General features: G+C 36.3%; 1 protein-coding gene across 1 annotated transcript in view; it reads right to left on the bottom strand.

Moving 5' to 3' along the window:
* slc22a23 (solute carrier family 22 member 23) overlaps positions 1-10,804 on the bottom strand; it is a 52,110-nt gene extending 41,306 nt beyond the window's left edge. The window contains exon 1 of the mRNA XM_058753812.1: positions 9,520-10,804. Within this exon, the coding sequence (XP_058609795.1) occupies positions 9,520-9,933 (414 nt within the window). The 5' untranslated portion in view covers positions 9,934-10,804. The remainder of the gene's footprint in view (positions 1-9,519) is intronic.
* Positions 10,805-20,611: the final 9,807 nt, after the last annotated feature.

Genomic DNA, 20,611 nt, shown 5'->3' with positions numbered 1-20,611 from the left:
GCATCTGATCATATGAATATGTATATGCCATTCGGCACTCCAGTCATGTCTCATCTATACAACACAGATTGCTTCAAAGCAGCTTACGTAATTTAAAAAATCGAATTACCAGTCGATTTCATGTATTAGAATTTTTTATTTTTTTATTTATTTATTTTTTTTAATATAACTACGAATAAAATTTGATTTTGGCTTGACAAAGCCAAGTCTGAAAATGTAAAATAACTTTGAAAAGCTTTAAACTTGAAGACTTTACTCCGAGAAAGACAATCAAATATTAAATAAAACATGTTTGGCACATAGCTAAGATGAGTCATTGTGTTGCTAACATGTTCTTAGCATGATTTATAACATTGCTAACATGTTTCTAACATGGTTTAACACATTGCTAGCATATTCTAACGTGTCACTAACACGCTGTTAGAATGATTTAACAAGTTGCTACAATGATTAAGCACATGGCTACCATGTTATTACACGTTGCTAACATGTTTTGTCATGTTCCATCATGATTCAACACATTTTGCTACCACCTTTTAATGTTGTTTTGTTGCACCTTTTAAACATGTTTTAACACTATGGCTGCATGAATTAGCATGTTGGTAACATGACTTAACATTTTAATAGCATGTTTCTAACATTTACATTTTGCTAGTGTCTTTTGACTTGACACACTAAATGGACATATATTAGGAAGAGAAGACAATGTCCATTATGTTATGACCACAAGTACACACTTTATTGGTAATTTTACTACAAATAACATGGATAAACTATGTGGTTACTATGATTTGACTACAATAACCATGTTTTTTAAAGATTACATATGCACGTGAATTTTGATTAAAAAATAAATAATAAATTATGTGCTTGGATAAATCATTTATAATAGATATTGCAAATTGTAAAAAACAAAAAATTAAATAAAGAATTGTCGATTTTGATTTCATGGTGACTTTAATGTCATTAGTTTAGACTTGTGATCAATTCCTTGTGTCACTATCTGCGAGTAGTATGGGAGAGTTACGGGAAAATGTTTTAAATAGCATCTCTGATTCCACCCAGAATAGCCTCGCAATCACTTAGCAATACCCTGACAATCAATGCGTTAATATGCATGTTCTTTAGCAGATCATCTTTAATAAGCCAACAATGCATTAAACATTTTCTCGAGTTCAGTTAAAGCTTTATTTAACCTTACAATTCACATACAGTAATATATACTTGCATGGAATAAATTGATGCTCATGCTTTAAAAAAAATAAAAATAAATCACCACTGGGAAATAACCTAATTTAAACGTCTTGTGAACATGGTTTTCTTGCATTGCTGGGTTAGTGGTTTGCATGTAAACCAGTAAAATGGGATTTCAATAAACTGATTTTTGGCAGTTGTCAGCATATTGGTGTGCGTGTAAACATGCTCACTGTACAAAACTGCATAGTCGTCAAAGTTCTGACAAACACGGTTTGCATGGTTACTTACTTATAATATCTTCAGAAAACATAAAAAAAAAAAACATGAAAATCAAGTATTATTTGCTGCATTATTTAAAGACAAAGATAAGGGGATCATTGAGGCACTTGGACTGTTGCATGTGGGATTGGGAATGTGTGCCTTTGTTATGCATAACTCTGTCTTCAAGAGAGCAAGAGAAAGAAAGAGCAAAGAGAGAGAGAGAGAGAGAGAGAGAGAGAGAGAGAGAGAGAGAGAGAGAGAGAGAGAGAGAAGAGACTGTGTGAAGGGTTGAAAGGTGAATTGTATTTTCTGGTGAAACAAGAATGAGGGCAAAAAGAGCCCATTGTCTTTTGATTGTAACGATGTGTTACTACGCCACAGTTCAAATCTCATAGTACAATAGTGCTGTGAGAAACCATACATTGCATTTTAGTGAGATGAATTACTGTAAACAAGCAAATAAACCTTTGAATTCATGAGTTGAATCTGTTCACAGAGTTGTATGGATTACAGTCAGTTTTAAAAAAAAAGAAAAAAACTTAATCCAATGAATCAAAGAAATCATTAACAAACTAAGCAATTATTTAAATAGTTATCATTTCTATATGAGACTATCATGAGGGAAGGAAATATTACTAAATAAAGCAGTGGTATTTTCATATGGGTTCTTCAATTCATGAGTAAAATAAAACCTATGGCAAACATAACGAAGATACTTTGACTAGTGCTGTCAGACGATTAATTGAGATTAATCGCATCCAAAATAAAAGTTGTGGTGTATATTTACTATGTATATATAAATTCACACACATGCATTTATATACTTCAGAAAAATGTTATGTATATATATATTAAATATATAATATAAATTATACAAATATAAATATATACATGTAAATATTTTAAAAATATATACTGTATGTGTGTGTATTTATATATACAGAATAAACATACACACAACAAAAACTTTTATTTTGGATGCGATTAATCGTTTGACAGCACTAACTTTGCTCTACAATGTGAACTGCACACACCCATACCAAAAACATGAATTTTGAAGCAGTATATTATATATATATATATATATATATATATATATATATATATATATATATATATATATATATATATATATATATATATGAAAACCAACAGTATGTTTCTAATAAGTAACTAGATAAGACAATTTGGGGTGGGAGTGTGTGCGGTTTACATTGTAGAACAAAACATCAAAGTATGTTCACCACAGGCTTTATTTTACTCATAAACTGGAAAAACCCCATTATAAAACCCCATAGGAAAATCTTGAAGGAACCAGCTGTGTTCTGACTAAACACCTGCATCACTCTATACCGCCAGTAGGAAGAAGCAAAATCCCAAATATGTTGTGTTATATGTTTGATAAGTCTGCATTTAGACACTTTTAGTTACACATATTCTGTCAAATACTTCTGTAAGGTCAGTTGAGTCCAGCTCATAAGTCTGAAAGGAAATCTATGAATAAGCGTCTCTAGTTTCTGTCTAAAAGATCAAGTCACGCCAGCTGATACAGAAACAGTGAGTTGACCTGAACAACTTCAGGCCGGACAGCTGGGTAAACACAACGTGTGTGGGTGGACGCATACGCTGCAGGAGTGCAAATGTGTCTGCAGAAAACTAAAGCTCACATTTCCCTGTGCATCACCAGCTCAAACAAACAAAAAACCCACTCGATCTGTGTCACGTTACAGTGGTCATCTAGCATTGGCAGCTGGTTTACTAAATGCTCAGTTTGCAATTAATGAGTTTTTAAAAAATCTATGATAATGAACAAAACACAAAGAAAGGTTCCAGTCCGTAAAGTAAAAAATTTTAATTATTAATCAAATGTCTTAATAAAAAGTCTAAAATATATCAATTTAATTGCATATATGTGACCCTGGACGACAAAACCAGTCTTAAGTGTCAATTTTTCGAAATTGAGATGTATACATCATCTGAAAGCTGAATAAATAAGCTTTCCATTGATGTATGGTTTGTTAGGATCGGACAATATTTGGCCGAGATACAACTATTTGAAAATCTGGAATCTGAGGGTGCAAAAAAAAAATCTAAATATTGAGAAAATCACCTTTAAAGTTGTTCAAATGAAGTTCTTAGCAATGCATATTACTGATCAAAAAATACGTTTTGATAGATTTACGGTAGGAAATTCACTAAATATCTTCATTGAACATGATCTTTACATAATATCCTAATGATTTTTGGCATAAAAGAAAAATGGATAATTTTGACCCATACAGTGTATTTTTGGCTATTGCAACAAATATACCCCAGCGACTTAAGACTGTTTTTGTGCTCCAGGGTCACATATGTGATAAATGGAAATCCAAGTTGCATATCCTGAATAGTTTTAGGTCACATCCACTTTATTTTTATATAGCACTTTAGGCAATATAGATTCTGTCAAAGCACAAAGTCTGAATATATAATTTCATAAATCCTGAATATATAGTTCTAAACGCCAAATTCATATTTATACATTTTAATACAAATCTATTTTTGATAAAGCATACTGATTAATTTCTCCATGTTTGACTAAACTGCTTGGTGCAAGTGGCGAGTATTTGTTTTAAGCCATGACTATCATAATCAGTAGTAGCTCTGTGCATAAAAGCTTTTATTCCAGTTTATTGAGCATGCACCTTAAAACATATTGAGGACCAGGACACACACAGAGTTTCTAGACAAAGGGTGACCAGTCGTGCTCCTGAAGGGCCACCAGCTGAAGGTTTCTGAAGACCTTGAACAGCTGGTTCAGTAGAATAAAAATGTTTGGGTTAGGCCTCAAGATTCCTTTGCTGACTTGAGTTGAAAATCTATTAGACTCTAGAAGTAATTTAATCAAACAGCTGCTAATAAGAAACTCGATTTTGGTAACACGGACAGCATCTTCGCTCCTATTATCCAAACAACTTCCTTAATTCCATATAATGTACTTGATTACACAATCATTTATGGGCCTGTATGAGTTATGGATACCTTCAATGTTACACACACAGTTGATTAATATTTTCACTAAATAAAAAAAGCTTCAGGTACAGTAGATCAGCAGCACCTACTGTATTTTTATCCTGCACTGATAAAGACAGAGTGAAAATGGCTCATATCAAAATGAATCAGCTTCATCAAACATGCATAGCGCAACATTCATCAAGATGATTGGTTCATGAGACCAATTCTATCCTATTTACTCTCTTGCTTTTGAATCAAAACCCTTCAGGCCTGATCCTGACCTTATCAGCGGAAGGCTACACTAGAGCCAAAGTGCATGATTCTCCAGCTCTGTGTCTCCCAGTGATGATATTCTCCTATTCATTTTACCTCATCTTATTAAAATAAAAGCCTGTGGGACCTCCAATGCAATTAGAATAGTCCTCAAAATCTGAAAGGGCTCTCCCGACGGAAAATGACTTTCAGAGGCTGTCTGAGGAGATCAGAGAAGAAGAACAAGGAGTATTTTTCAGGGTCTTTTCCGACTCGCTTAACTCGATCAGAGGGACTCTCTCTTTCACGGAGCAGAAGACTACAGTCAGCCATTCAAATCAGTTCTTTATTCTGATCTATTTGCTTGCTTGTTTTGGGTCATTCTCACGCCTTACAGTTGCCATCAGCTTCTTTTCTCCCAGTGTGACATTTGAAACGGTCGGTCTCATCTGCATGGTGCAAATCGTGCCAGGATTGACTGTGAGGTCGACTGAGAATTTAATGTTGTGCTTTTAATTATGTTGCAAATGCAGACCGAGTTGCTGAGTTTGCTGATAGCTTGCTGTACTTCAGTGTATTAACAGTCAGCGTGGTTATTTTATTATTAATCTATCTCACTGACCTAATGAGACCTTGCGAGGCATCATGATCAGTGCTGGGTAGATTACTTACAAACTGTAGTCTGTTTCTGATTCCAAATTACATTTCCGGTATTATAATCAGACATTACTTTTGATTTAATAGGATAACCTTGTATGATATTGATATTAAATTACAAAGAGAAAGAAAATATATTCCATTCATTGTTATTAACACCACAAAGTGCACTAAACATTATATTATATCAAAGTTTCCCAAACTGGGGTTCGTGAAGCAACTGCAGGGGGTTTGTGAGTTTAATTAAAAGCTAATAATTAAATTATACAAATGTTCAATTAAAATACATCTTTTTACAATTACAACAATCTAAATAAAACGCTTAATAAAAATATGAAATATTATACCTGCATGTCATGTGATCATGTGTATAATATGTAAACGTGTAGTCAATAAAAAAGTAACTGCAGCCTGATTATGAGCATTTTAAAATGTAATCTAATTACAAACACTTAATTTTTGGAACCTGGTTACGTAATACACATTACATGTAATCGGTTACTATACAGCGCTGGGTACTATGAACTTTGGTGCTTATAACTAAACCAATCCAGTTTACTGAGGGGAATGATGCCAATTTGCACCTTATTCTAATGTTCAGCTCTTGATGCATACGTAGGGCATACTAACTTTCCCCATAAGATTTGACCTTTCTGTTGAAGCTGTACAAACCATTACAAAATGCACAACCATTAGAACACAAAATATGAATGCAGGGCACAATAAAGAATTGTTGCCAAAAGCAATTGCACGTCAGCAGTTAGATTGTGATCAATATGATTGTGGTTATGATTTGGGTATTCTACAAGACCTGTTAAATTATTATAATTTTTTTTTTTCCCTTTTCAAAAAAAAGGGCACAATACCACATGTGTACCAACATCTGAGACACCACCATAAAAACCTATATGATCAGCGTATGACAACGAACTTCCTCAAAAAACAAACAAAAGCACGCCTCAAAGACAACCTAACTGAACAAATATTGATCATTCCAGCATTTGCACGCGTCACGCCTTATGAGAGGAGCTCAAAACTGCACAAGAAAATAAATAACCGACATGATCACCTATCATTTATGCAAAAATATGGTGCCGACAAAAAACGACAAAAAAAACACACGCATTAATCTTTCACCAGTTACTATCCATGAAATGCATGAGAAATGCAAAGCATGCGTTGAATTAGAGCTAAAGCAGGTGAAATACTACGACAATCACACATACGAGGTCAATAACGGATCCGAACACGAGCTGCAGCATGCAGCATTTTATTAATGAGAGTTTTGGAACAAAATAAGTAGATGCCAACAAACAGCTCACTTTCCCAAAGATCACACTGGAGAAAACCTGTCTCAAGGTTCGAATGTCTTTACCAGAAATAATGGCTCAAATACAGTGAAGACTATTGCTTTGAGCAGATGCACGAGATTTATAATAGCTTAGATTATTTTTAAAAGAAAGTTTAAATGATAAACATTTAAGTGTCTACCGGTGCCACATGCATTATTTAATATGAACTACTAGTTATTTTTAAGTGCAATGAGGTTCATAAAAATTTAAATAACAGACGTAGTCAAATTTTTCAGGTGATAGACTGGTTTTTAGCAGGATAAACCTCAGTAAGAGATGTTAGCTTAAGAAATTTCAGGAAGAGTTTCAGCTTCCCAAGCATGCACTCAGAACAATGTGCCTGAGACAAGGTTGGCCTTAAGGTGATAGACTGGTTTTTGTCTCAACTTCTCTTAGCTGACTGTAAAACATGAGACCTGGTGCCACAATGGCATGACACACACGTTCAAGAATCTGTAAGATATTGGGTCATTTCAGGACTTCACAGATGCCCTTTCCAGCAAAGACTATACGTCATTGTTTCCTACCTGAAACAAATTCTTCATCTACGGAACACAAAGAACCTGAGTGTGGAAGATGAGGACACTGAACTGACAAAAACTATAAAATCCAAATACATCAATAAAAACTTATTCAGGATTCAATGCTGTGATGCCTAAATTCACCTAAAATGACTGTTTTTGTGTTCTATTTATTTAAACAAAATATTACACAACTTTATTATCTCCCATTTATTGGCTTATTTTACACTACCCATCAAAAGTTTGAGGTCAATAAGATTTTTTTTTAATACATGAAATCTTTTATTTAACAAGGATGCATTAAATTGATCAACAGTGACAATATTTTTTTTTTAAATCTTCAAACATCGACACTGGTACTAAACGGAATTAAAACAACATTGAAATGACTCGAAATGTATGAACTTTGCTGCCTTTTGTAGAACTGTTTCACAGTTAAACACAACAAAAATATTAAGCAGCACGACCGTTTTCAACATTGATAATAATCAGGAATGTTTCTTACGCAGCAAATCAGCGTGATTTCCGAAGGATCATGTGACACTGAAGACTGGAGTAATGATGCTGAAAATTCAGCTTTGAACATAGGAATAAATTACATTTTAACCTATATTCACATTGAAAACAGATATTTTAAATTGTAATAATATTTTACAATATTACCGTTTATACCGTATTTTTGTGATCAAATAAAGGCATCCTTGGTGAGCATAAGACTTTTAAATGGCCCCAAACTTGTGGTAGCATTTATTGGTATGCCTCTACCTGTATGACTTTAACTTAAAGGACTAGTTATGAAAAAGAACAGTCATTATTTACTCAAGACTTCAGACATGAATGCATCTGCACAACCTGCACCATCTAGTTCAGTGGTTCTCAACCCTGTTCCTGAAGCTCATTTTGTAGTTTTGAGTTCATTACAAGTGAGCTAATAAAATGTCAGCTCAAATTAATAAGCCATGTCCAATTATTTACTTGTGTAGCAAGCAGATGTATATATATATAAAAAAGAAACCAGGATAAATGCACAACATAATCCTGACAGAGTGATCAGAACCCCGACACAAACCTAAAAAAAAAAAAAAAAGGCTTTTTTTTTTTTTTAAATGCAGCAACCATAAATTACACCTCCAAATTTATCATAATATGGACAATAGTTTCAATAAATAAATAAAAGTGATGGCTCACTTTTGATTGCTGCAAATGCATGCCAACACAGCTCCAGGATTTCCTTTCAGAGAGAACAGCAAAGCCGTGGGTAAATTGATGCTTTCGTACAAGTTTGCTGATTCACTCTCATGGCACGCTCTGTGCACTGCTTACAAGTCTGTGGGCCTTTTTCTAATTATTTTTACGAACGTTTCATGCAAATATGGTATGAAGTAGCACTTAATCTGCCTCTCTGCTTGTACATGCTACATCACGTCATAATACGAGCATCTAGACAGAGAAAACAAGATGAAGATTCGAGTTTTACAGAAACCATAACTGTTATTAATAGGGAATCTTCCTCCAGTTACCAGATTAGCAGGGAAGGACATAATGTGACACTAATTTGATCAACTCAAAAGGTCCACGGTGGCTTTCTCTTATCTCCGTAGGCTGCTCAGAATTACTGTGTAATCCTCAGAGTTTGTTGACCCATATTCACTATTGCACAATGCACCGACAGGCTAATGGAGGCCAAAGGGCAGGACGCAGATGGTTAAAAGGGTGCTGTTGTTTTTTTAAGAGCGGTTATGTCATCTGGTCAGCATGAGGGAACCCAGTGGCATGACACCCCGTGATGGCTGGCACCTTGTCAGCTGTTGATGCAGATGACTCATATTCGTCTCAGTCAGCAATGCCATTCTTTGTACAGAGAGTCGGTCCTTTGCGCTGTAATGCAGGCCCCTGGATGCTTTGTAAACAAACTCACCTTTCCACATGCATTCATGTGGGTGCTATGATGAAAAATGGCAAAAATGTGTGAAATGCAACTGCATGCTTGTCTACCATACAGGTCCATAATGAAAATTAACCATGGTTTTATTATAGTAAGAGTGTTGTAGCATGATTTTTGGTGCATTTATTACCATTTGTAGTACCCTGGTTAAACTATGGTTAGTGTAGCAAGACCATGGTTCATTTGTGGTTACCATGGTAATAATGTTTTTTGGGTTTTATTTGTAGTACAACCATAAGGGGAGCTTGAAACTGTCTGCCTGCTCAATGCTCAAGTTCATCCCTGAGAAACTGAGGGCAAACGGAGTTGAACACACACACACACACACACACACACTTACCTGGGTGACAACATTTTGCTCTAGTCCGACTTGCAGTTCGCATACCATCGATTCCGTACAGATGCATTGAGATGACGCATCAGCGGTGTTGCTTGGATTATTGACGCTGATATTATATATCGGCTGCGTAACATTGAGCGAAACAACGCTGTTATTCCGCTGCACTTGCGCACAAGGCTCAGCCAAGAGAAAAGTGTCCGAAAATTGGCTGAAGCCAATGAAAATGGCCGGGATCCATGTGAAAACGATCAGCTGTTTCTGATATCTCCCGAAGCCGCCCACGCTCGGCAAAACGCCGCCATCGATCCGCGAGAGTAAATCGGGCGATTTACTAGTTTCGGGGGTAACAAAGCCGTTCTCCGGTGGATGAGGCTCGATGTCCAGCTGAGACACGGCCATCACCGTCTCGCACATACTACCGCAGCCCGGTTCGCTAATGCGTCAGACTCGCGCGCAATCCCCGTTCACACTGGATGCACAATCAAAAAGAGAGCTTGATCGCGTCCGGTGCTCAGGGAGTGGTTTGCGTGTCTTCACCCGTTCCAAAGGCGTCACGAACCGCTCGCGATCAATCAATAGACAAAAGTCACCGGCACCGCTCCACTATCCAAACACGCTTCTGGTCGGAAAACAACAACACGGTTCAAGGAAAGCGATACGTTTCATCGGCACGCTGCTGATCCGTGCCCATTCCCTCCGTTCACAGCCACAGGTAACACACCTGTCCCAGCCGCGCAGCCCCGCCGCGCGTGACATTACACTCAGACATGCGTCATAATCCACTCAAGAGCTGAGGAATCTCTCCGTCTGACACAAATAAACGCGTTATTTCAGTTTGCACGGGCTCTATACGCTTTCCCGTGATCATATGGACCGAATAAAACAGACACGAGGGCGGAACTTCGACTGAACGTCCCCTTAACTCATTGGATGGCATTGATTCCAGTCGCATCAAGTGCGCGCGACTTCAGAACCTCAGCAGCTTCTGGTTATGAGTGTATTTAAGCTACGGTCAAATCGGTATATGTTAAAGGTTTAAGGAGCTATGCTCTTTAATAAGCGTTTAATCCAATCATTTAGCCTAGTAGTGTGAGGATGGTAGACCTGTTTTCATTTTGCATTAACTGCTGCCATCTATCGCCCCAAACTGGCAGAAAGACCATTGAAATGACAATACCTTAGCAAGTCTAGTGTTAAAAGCGACCAAACGTGTTATGCTGTATTTAACGAAGAACCTCTGGACTTTATATTGGTATACTCTCAGAGAAAAAGGGACAAAAGCTGTCACCGGGGCTTTCAAAAGGTAATTAGGTACTAATATGCACCCTTGAGGGGTAAATAAGGTACAAACAGGTACCGCCCCACTGACAGCTTTTCTTTCTTTCCTTCCAGAGAGTGTATGCACTGCTGGTCGTATTTTAGGATGTAGTATGCAATGATATGAGTTTGATTTTATATAGACAGTGTTGGGGAGTGGTCACATCATGTAGCAGAATTATGTAATTAATTTAATTACAAAACAAATGCAATTGTAATCAATAATGTATAATCAATAATTAAATTACAGTTGCTTATGAAAATCTGACATCTGAATTTTATTCACACACACGCATATATACAGATTTAATTGATTTCTTTCATAAATTGCTCTGACTGCTCTAAAATATGAGACACCATTGTTTCAGGACACAGAATGGGACACATGCTTATCCGATAGGCTAACTGTTTTATTTCCTATTTGGATTCATGTATTTACTTTATTTTTTTAAGATTAACTGTTTTTTTGTTTTGTTTTTTCAAGCCATTGTTAGATGCCAGTGTTTCCTGACATAGCTAAAAACATTATCATAGGTTATAAAACTATTTCTTGTTATGGTTTTGTATCTGCATTTAACCTCAGAATGATCTCAAAGTCTGATTTTGTGGTGGCTTTGCTTTAAAATGAAATGATTGTAATCTTAATACAGGTGATGAAGGATTTCGAAAGTCTGACAGTATTGAGTCAATCAGTGTTGAGTACACTGCAAGGTTAACCCTGGTTCACATGTTTTAAAAATGATTAACAGTTCAAAACATTACAGCTTTAGAAAAATAATCAAATGTAATAAAGTAATTGAAATAGTTTCACTACTTATTACATTTTAAGTAGGGTAACTTGGAATCTGTAACCTATTACATTTCCAAAGTAACCTTCCCAACACTGTATATAAGAGTCGTGGACAAGCATTATTTGAGTAAGCCTGCTATCTAGTGGTGACCAATAGTGTTACAGGAATTGTCTTCACTGTAATTATGTTTCCGGAAGAAAGAACTTGAGGTTTTGAAGGCAGAGGTTGGGCAGCTGGACTCCTTTTATCCCAAAACACATGTTAAAGGTTTGCTTGGAGAACATGTTTTTACTTGTGTTCACATTCAGTTTGCTCAATTCATGAAAGACACCTGGCATGAAAACAAAAATAGCAATACTCTCTTAAATCCTTAGCCAAGAATTCTGAAGATGAACGAATATCCTTTCGGAATCAAGTATAATCCAGATAAAGTGAAAGAGAAAGACTCCAGTAGGATTGTATTTAATGTCAAACTAGGAAGAGTAAATATTTGTTTGCTGGTTTGTTCTTTTTAGTTAGTCCTCGAGGACAGATTGAGTTTACTTAGATGTTTTACTCATTACCATTGGTCAGTTATGTTATGTCTGTAACCTTGACATCACCCTTTGCTTTTGTTATGTTTACACTGAATGTGTGAACGTTCACCTGTTAAGATAGGAAAAGAGATGCTGGTCACACCCTTTTATTAAAGTCTTCAACCTTTGAGCCCAGCCATGAGTCATAAACTCAGTCATGTGATACAAGGCAGACACTGTGCTGTTTTACTGACTTATTTTACGGTTTTTGTTGTTCTAAAAATCTCTTTTTTTTTTTTATAAAGACAAATACTTCAGAGAAAGCAGCTGCTGTTTGTCATACAGGGAGGTTCTTACGAATGAAATACATAAATAAATGTGATTTAAAAGTCCAAATTAATGCCTGTTTTATGCTGTGGTTTTGTCAAATTTGTCATATGTATAACTTTTTAAAATTATAATAATTCAGAATATTTTTGTGGGTTCTGACTTTCAATGAAATTCCAGTATCATCTCTCTCTCAACTTGGCATTAAGACAATGCTATCAAGACTGATTTAACACAAACTGGTCTTTGTTCTCAGGTTAGGTGTTAATTGCAATCGATTAATTATAATATCTTTTAATCCTTACCATATCCTGTTTCACAAATTGTTTTGTGCTCCATAATTGTTTATATTATCTGTAATTATGTAACTAATAACTGTTTACATTTTCCTGAAAAACAGCAATATAATATGCTATTTAACGAATTTACTGTCTTTTGTGATTGCGTAAGAGTGAAAATGGGTTAGTCTTTGGTGGTTGATGAAATCATTAGGTGTGCGTCATCTGTTGTAGTATCTGATGAGTTAGCATCTGGTGTGTGAATGTGTGATGTTTTGATGACTAAGTGACAGACCAAATCACTGAATGGTATATTTTAAAGTGTCTAGATGCATCTGTACTTTGACCCTTTCAAGGTCCTCACAAAGTCACTCTTGCTTGCAAAGAAAATGCATACGTCCTTCTCTGTACAATTTCCCATGATTATCAGATGCTTTTCTAGTGAAATAAATAATTAAATCAAACCAAAACCCAGCAAAAATGTCTGTGTTCTCTTGCCAGGAAATTTAGACAAGCCGGAGAATTATCTGCTAAGGGTGTGTCAGAATAAAGTCAGAATAAAGTGTGAGTAATGTGTTGTCATGAAAAAGGCTTACGCATGGACTGAAAACACAACAAGTGGTAACAGAGCAGGTAACACAAACAGGTGTAGACATGGGGGTATTTGAACAGCCACGCCTGAATCGTAGAGAAGCAGTGGGAAAGAAAGAGAGAGGCGTTGGCTCACTTCTGTGGCCCATCCCTAGTAATACCTGGAAGTTATGTTCTGTAGAGCAGTTACTGTATAAACATATGGCTGGGTAATGCAGAACTATCCATGCATGAAAGGCTGATTCAGGTCTAAAATTGTAATAAATCAAAATTAAGGGTGGTAGCCATGCCATCTATAAAATTTGCTTATTACTTGAGAAATATTATTGAAATACATGTCTAAGATGGACGTGGAGTGTTTGGTTGAAGTTAGTATAAATGACTGAAATCATGTTAATCCTTGCCGGTAATCTGTGTCTTAAAGGAACAGTTCACCCAAAAAATAATAATTGTCATCATTTACTCACCCTTCACTTGTTCCAAACCTGTATGAGTTTCTTTCTTCTGCTGCTGAGCACAACATAAGATATTGTGATGAATTTTGGTAACTAAACAGTTGATGGTTGCCATTGACGTCCATTGTGCTTTTTCTATATTGTGGAAGTTAATGGATACCGTCAACTGTTTGGTTGCTGACATTCTTCAAAATATCTACTTTTGTGTTCAACAGAAGAAAGGCACTCTTACAGGTTAGGAACAAGTGGAGGGTGAGTAAATGATGACAGAAATTTCATGGTGAGATATCTCTTTAAGGGGAGGTTGCACTTCACTTTCTTTCCCTTAGGCTCATCTGATATGTCAAATGCCTCGCCTAGACAGTAGACAGGAGTAGGCGGCTACAGTCAGGGAGGAGTGAAATAAGTGTCAAGATGAACCGTTCTTACTTCTCATAGTGGATCAGTCAGCCGGATATCGTGTGATTCACGCTCGTGTGCTTTCTTGCTAATACATTGGATATTATTTCAATTCTGTTGCTGTTATATGAAAATAAATGTTTTTAATTTAATTGTTTAATTTACCCCCAAAGACATGTTTTCCACTTCCATGTTGGTTTTTATGGTTTATGGAGACTAGGTGTAATGGTTTTTATACTGTACAAACCGTATTTTCTATCACACTACCCCAAAACTACACCTAAACCTACCCCTCGCAGGAAACTTTGTGCATTTTTAGATAAAAAAAATAAATAAAAAACAAATTCTGACTGATTTATAAGCCTTTTGAATTATGGGGACACTGAAAATGTCCTCATAAATCACCTTCTTGTTGTAATACCTATGTCATACCCCTGTCATTATACACATTTGTGTCCTCATAAACCACATAAACATACACACACACACTCCTGTCCCACCCACTTTTTAAACCAAAGTTACGCCACTGGCTGAATGTAGACCTGGAGAGAAAGAGAGGAACTCAAAATCTTATGTATGTACACAAAGGCAAACATGTTGATAGTGTCTCTCAGCACTTCATTTACAAGTACCTGGAAGACCATACAGGGAGACTCCTTTTGTAGTGCACAGAAGCAGAAATCCCTTTTTTCACTATGGAAACATTTCACTTCAGGAAGTTTCTGGACAACATAAATGGAGGACTTTTGTCTTCAGATAAAACAACACTGTGCATTGATTTCAGAACCTTCATCTGTGTGCACCAGACTACAAGGATCTTTTTAGTTCCAGGGCCCAATTGCATAAAAGGTTAAGACCAGTCTTACAAATTAGTCACCCAATTTTTTTCTTTAAAACTGGTCATAATTTTTAAAATTCAGTTACATAAAAGTATACTGTAGATTAGTCTAAGTTGAATCCAAAAATTAGATGGTCAAACTTAAAACACTGTCTTAACATAGAGGCTAAGTTTATGCAACTGGCACCAGATCAACATTCCTCGACACTTCAAGGCTCTTTTATAAGGAATCCAACTCCTTTCTCTCACTGCAAAATGGCCCAGCACAATCTGAAAAATGTCAATGCCATTGGACTCATCACTTGACCATGCAGAACATAATCATCACTTAACCAAACGGTAACACAAACAAAGTTGTGGGAAAAAGCAAGCAGGGGCTGAGATTATGTCTCCCAACTCCTACTTACCCTCACGGACCTCTCAAGACCACACCACCCCTGCCACATACCCCCACCCATCTACACTCCCGGCCTTTGGACAATCTCAAACTTAAAGGGTTGTGAAACCAGATACCAATGGGTGATCCACACAATGGCATCCTCTATGCGGTGGAGCCACTTGAGTGGGGCATGGTTCGAATAAAGCATGAAGGATTGTCCTGAGAGGTAGTGGAGGGTCACCTACCCATGACCCAAGCTGAAGCCCAGAGACTTTACTTCCACTCGTCCAATGGCACATTTCTTATGGCCTGAGTCCTGTTCGATGTAGTGATTGGTGTAACAGAGTGGTAAATGCCATCATTTCATGGGATACTGGCATTAAGGGGAACTGCCAATATCTTATTAAATTATATCTTAATCAATATTTCTTATCCAGTGTCAAACTAATTTTGAGCTGTATTCAACCATTCAAGCAATTTTTAAAACCTATAGGTTTTCAATTTAAGGTTCACTTCTGGTCTGAGCTCCATCCTCTCTTTGATTGTTGTCATCAACTCTGCTTCCACCCTTCCATGTTTTCAGGAAGTTGAGATGGTAAATTGTCCAGTCACACCATCTCATAATCCGCATCCCCCACTTGCTGTGTGACCTCAAGGGGCCCTTGCCACTTGGTGAGTGATTTAGAGTTTAATGTTGGTAGACACAAAGCCACTTTTGTGAGGCTGGCTTGATTTTCTGACAAGACTGGACTCTTTCACTCCGGAACTTTCACAGAAACAATAAACAGTGCAATAAAACAATAAATCTACAATCCTAGCAAAGAGATCACCAAGCAAAGGCACACAAAGCCATTCACCCAATATTGTCTGTTCACTCATCCTGATCCTCTCAATAATTCCTGCCTAAAAAGAAAGATGTGACACTTGGGGCTTAAGATGTCATGAAGCGACACTTCTCTTCTTTTGGTCATACATCTTGACGTGATAGGTATTCACAGTGCAGAGTTTATCAAACTTGAACTTTGTAATGCTGTGAATTTCACATGAGCTTGCGTTTTCTGTCTCATGTGCATAGGAATGGAAATCAGAAGGCTTGTTTGGGATGAGCAAAATCTGCATTAAACCAATCACCGGTGATCACCAAGAGATGCATAACAGTTAGAAATGTGTCAGAGTGTGGTCCATCGTGCTCTGACTAAAGGCATGATAAATTATTTGCCGATGACACAGCTTAATGCTTATTGGTTTAAACAATTGTGCTGTTTTGTTCTATTCCAGAACTCTGACATCATGTTTTACATTTATAAATATTCCTAAATATACACAGTGTGACCTCCGTATGTGTTACGGAAGCAGACTCAAACAGAGGATTAGAAATCAACAGGTAACTTTTCATTTAAAACAGTAGAGTCAACATGAAGCTGGAGTAGGTGAATATTTGGTTCAAATATGCAGTTCAATGAATAGATGAGGTACATAATGCAGATAATCTGGTTTACACAGGAACTCGTGGATGAGACAGGGTCACACACCTCACAATGACGGATGATGGAGACACGCACTTGAAGACGCTGGAGGGGGTGTACATTGTGTACATCTGCATTAGGTACGTTCCGTGCCATGAAATGTGCCATGAAAAAGTGGTGGGGACAATATCAACCCTGGCAAAAAGTGGTGGGGACATGTCCCACCCGTAAATTATGCCTATGCATTCAGCACGTCTGGTGGCATGTCTTTGATGACCCTGACAGGTCAAGGTGGCAACTTAAGTCCCATTCTAGTTATCCCCAACCATCCCCTTCAGTTTGTCCTCAGAGGCAGGGTTTGGGTGGTTCTTTCCCAAAGGATGTGCTCCACCCTGTCTTACAAGCCAGCTCTAAGTCACAGCAGTTCAGTCCGCATGGTGAGGACTATCACATGGGGCATCTAGGACTGCATTTGACAAGCTTTGACTTTGGTTGAGGCGCCTGAGGGATGACTGGTGGACCTGCCGTTTGTTCGTAAGTTGGTCTAGCCAACCGTACACAGTCAAATCCAGGGGTGAGGAAGCAATTTGAAGGAATGACAAATAACAAACCAAACAAGAGGACCCTCTTTCCACATAAGTTAACTAGTCTAACAACAAAAGTACTAAACGAAAATTCAGTCTAAACTGACTTCCTGACAAACCAAATATTGTTATAAATAATAATAATCATAAAAAATAAACTGCACTCAACCACTACAGCTTCATTGGTGAGACAAAATAACATTTACAGTAAAAAATCATAATAATGGGCAAACACTACTTATAAATGAACTTTACTATATCACTATTATTGCCAAAACTCTCAAAACCACTTTCCTCAACATATTTAACATGTTTCTTTATGGACAGCCATTGCACAAGTTAGTGAGATGTTCAATTAGGACTTGTGAGAGAGAGACAGAGAGAGAGATAAAGAGAGAAAGCGAGAGAGGGAGGGAGCACAACAATACAATCTCTGAGATTACAATAGGCCTATATTTAATCAGGATTTTTTTTACTAAATGAAAAAATAACAGACTATCACATTCATATAAGTAGTGTCGGAACTGTCACTGGTACCCCCATAGACAAAAAAAAATAAAAAAACGCATTATATAATAATAACGCAATTAAACTAAAGGCACTATGTTTTCTAGTTTCCAGTCCCAGTTCACACATACAAATATACGCAGAGAAAGTATTTTAGTGTTGTGTTTGGTTCTATTTTGTTGATATTCGTAAGTCGCTTTGGATAAAAAGCGTCTGCTAAATGACTAAATTTATTTATTTATTTTATATGCAAGAACTTTGACAGTATAGTCAAAGTACGATAAAATGTGATATGTGAGGCGTGGACAATGTTCTTTTCTTGTTTTGTTATGCTTTTCAAGTTTTTACTGTATATGAACGGTGGCAGTCTTTTAGTCATTACATTTATGACTTAGGCAAGTTTGTTCATGCTTAGGCTCTCTCCAGAAGTGCAACAATTAACTATACTGAAAGAAATGAATTCAGAAAATTATTAAGGGCTTGACTGGTGTGTCTGTAGGTGTGTGCCACTCTTGTTAAACAAGATTAAGAGAAACACTGTGTTCCCAGTCAGAGACAGCAATCTGCAAGTATGCACACAATGACATCCCCTGAGAAAAAAGGTCTAGCTTTTTAGGATTTAAAATTGAAATGCAATCTGAAAATTGAAAACAATTATACACATTAATAATTTGACAGAGAATTATTTACAGTATATAGCACTTTCTCAAAGAGGAAAACTAATGAAAATGAAATGAAATGAAAAAAAAAATGAAAATAAAATAGAGCTAAATCTTGTCTCACTGTGCTCTCTGTCTTATCTTTATTTAGTTGCAGTAAGTTCACTGACATACACACATTCATGTTCTCTATGCAAACCAATATGTTGATAATTAATTGAGTTATCTGAGTATCTAGTGCTTTTGGGATCTGATAGAGCATTTGGACCCCGTACAACTGAATTGAAAAGAGATGTTATATTGATTATCTGCACAAGCTAATTAAAATATATACTGTGTAGGTTAAATAATAATGGGCCCAGTATTGAGCCCTGGGGGACACCACCATGTCACATGATGCCTGGAGGTGTGTACACAATGCCACATAGTTGTCCTTGTCCCCTAAGTAGGACCTAAATCAGAGAAATACAACACATATTACATTTGTATCTATATTGCTAATTGTGCCTGGAGCAGAAGCTATGTCAAAAAGAACGAAATTTAAGAATGACTTACATTCACAAGAAAATAACTCACAACAATGACTTCTTTATAAGGTGTGAGCAAGACTTGCGTATTCGATGACTAAGTTGATCATTTCTTTAAAAAAAAAAAAAAAAAAGCAAAAAAAAAAGTATAGGGGCATTATATTAACAGTTTTCTTCTAGTGATTAACAGGTTATAAATAAAATTATAAGGGCCAAAACTTGAGAGAGGTTGGATTGATTGAATCTAAGTTTCAACTGTAAACTTTAATTTGTTGATAGTTAAGAATTTAAAAGAAGGATTTTAATTTCAGATCTTCAGCTGGTCTTTATGTGTAACTGGAGATTTTCACCCGGTGAACAGTTATGAAAACAAAACTGGTTGGTTGAGATAAGCTTGTGTACGAGTCTTGCTGTGTTGCAAAAATGCATGGGTAGAAAGCTAAAAAATTATATTGTGGATGTTGACACATAATATTGCATACATACAATGTTGCAATAAACTCTGGTTTCAATAGTTTTAAATGCTGAGATATGAAATAAAATTATGACTCAATTTCAATTGATCAGATTTATCATCTATTCCCAACTGCAATATGACATTATGCATTGTACTTTTCACTTGTCAAACAGGCTAATGGACAATTACCATCTTTTTGTACTACTAACATTTTACACTTTTTTCCCAAGTTAACCTGTCAAGAACCTCCCTGTAATCACAGAGGAGTGTAAAAGGTGTGTGAGACTGGGTGAGGTGGGTGTGTCGCTCTACCGTGGACAACACACACACACACACACGCGCGGGGGAAAGTCCTCTGCAGATTGAGTCTGTGTGTATTTGAGTCAGACAGGGCGTGCTTTATGCTTCTTCTGATTCCCTGCAATCACGTGTTATTTATTGATACAATTTTACAGATGTGAGATGTACATGTTTCCGATTTCACTGATTGTTATGATATGGGATACCTTGGAGATACTGTTCAGTCTCTTTGTGCCTAGATAGATAGATAGATAGATAGATAGATAGATAGATAGATAGATGCCGTATGAGCCAATTAATAAAATATATATATATAATATATATATATATATATATATATATATATATGTATATGTGTATACATGAAATGTCATATCTTGTCTTGAAACTAACCAAATAATTAATAGTTGTTGGCTGTGGTTCAAGTAGTGAAGAAATTGTGGGGGGAAAAAACGTAAGAAAAAAGGTCATGTGCCATTTTCATGCAACTTCATAAAAAGTAAGTAAATAAAAAATAAATAAACACACATTTTATATATATATATATATGTATATGTATGTATGTATGTATGTATGTATATTTATATGTATATGTGTATACATGAAATGTCATATCTAGTCTTGAAACTAACCAAATAATTAATAGTTGTAAAAAAAAAAAAAAACAGTAAAAAATTTACAGGGCATCTTCAGCTTTTGATA

Source organism: Onychostoma macrolepis, chromosome 02 (genome assembly GCF_012432095.1).
Source record: "Onychostoma macrolepis isolate SWU-2019 chromosome 02, ASM1243209v1, whole genome shotgun sequence".
Classification (NCBI taxonomy): domain Eukaryota; kingdom Metazoa; phylum Chordata; class Actinopteri; order Cypriniformes; family Cyprinidae; genus Onychostoma; species Onychostoma macrolepis.
This window is presented reverse-complemented; position numbering and strand designations above follow the sequence as displayed.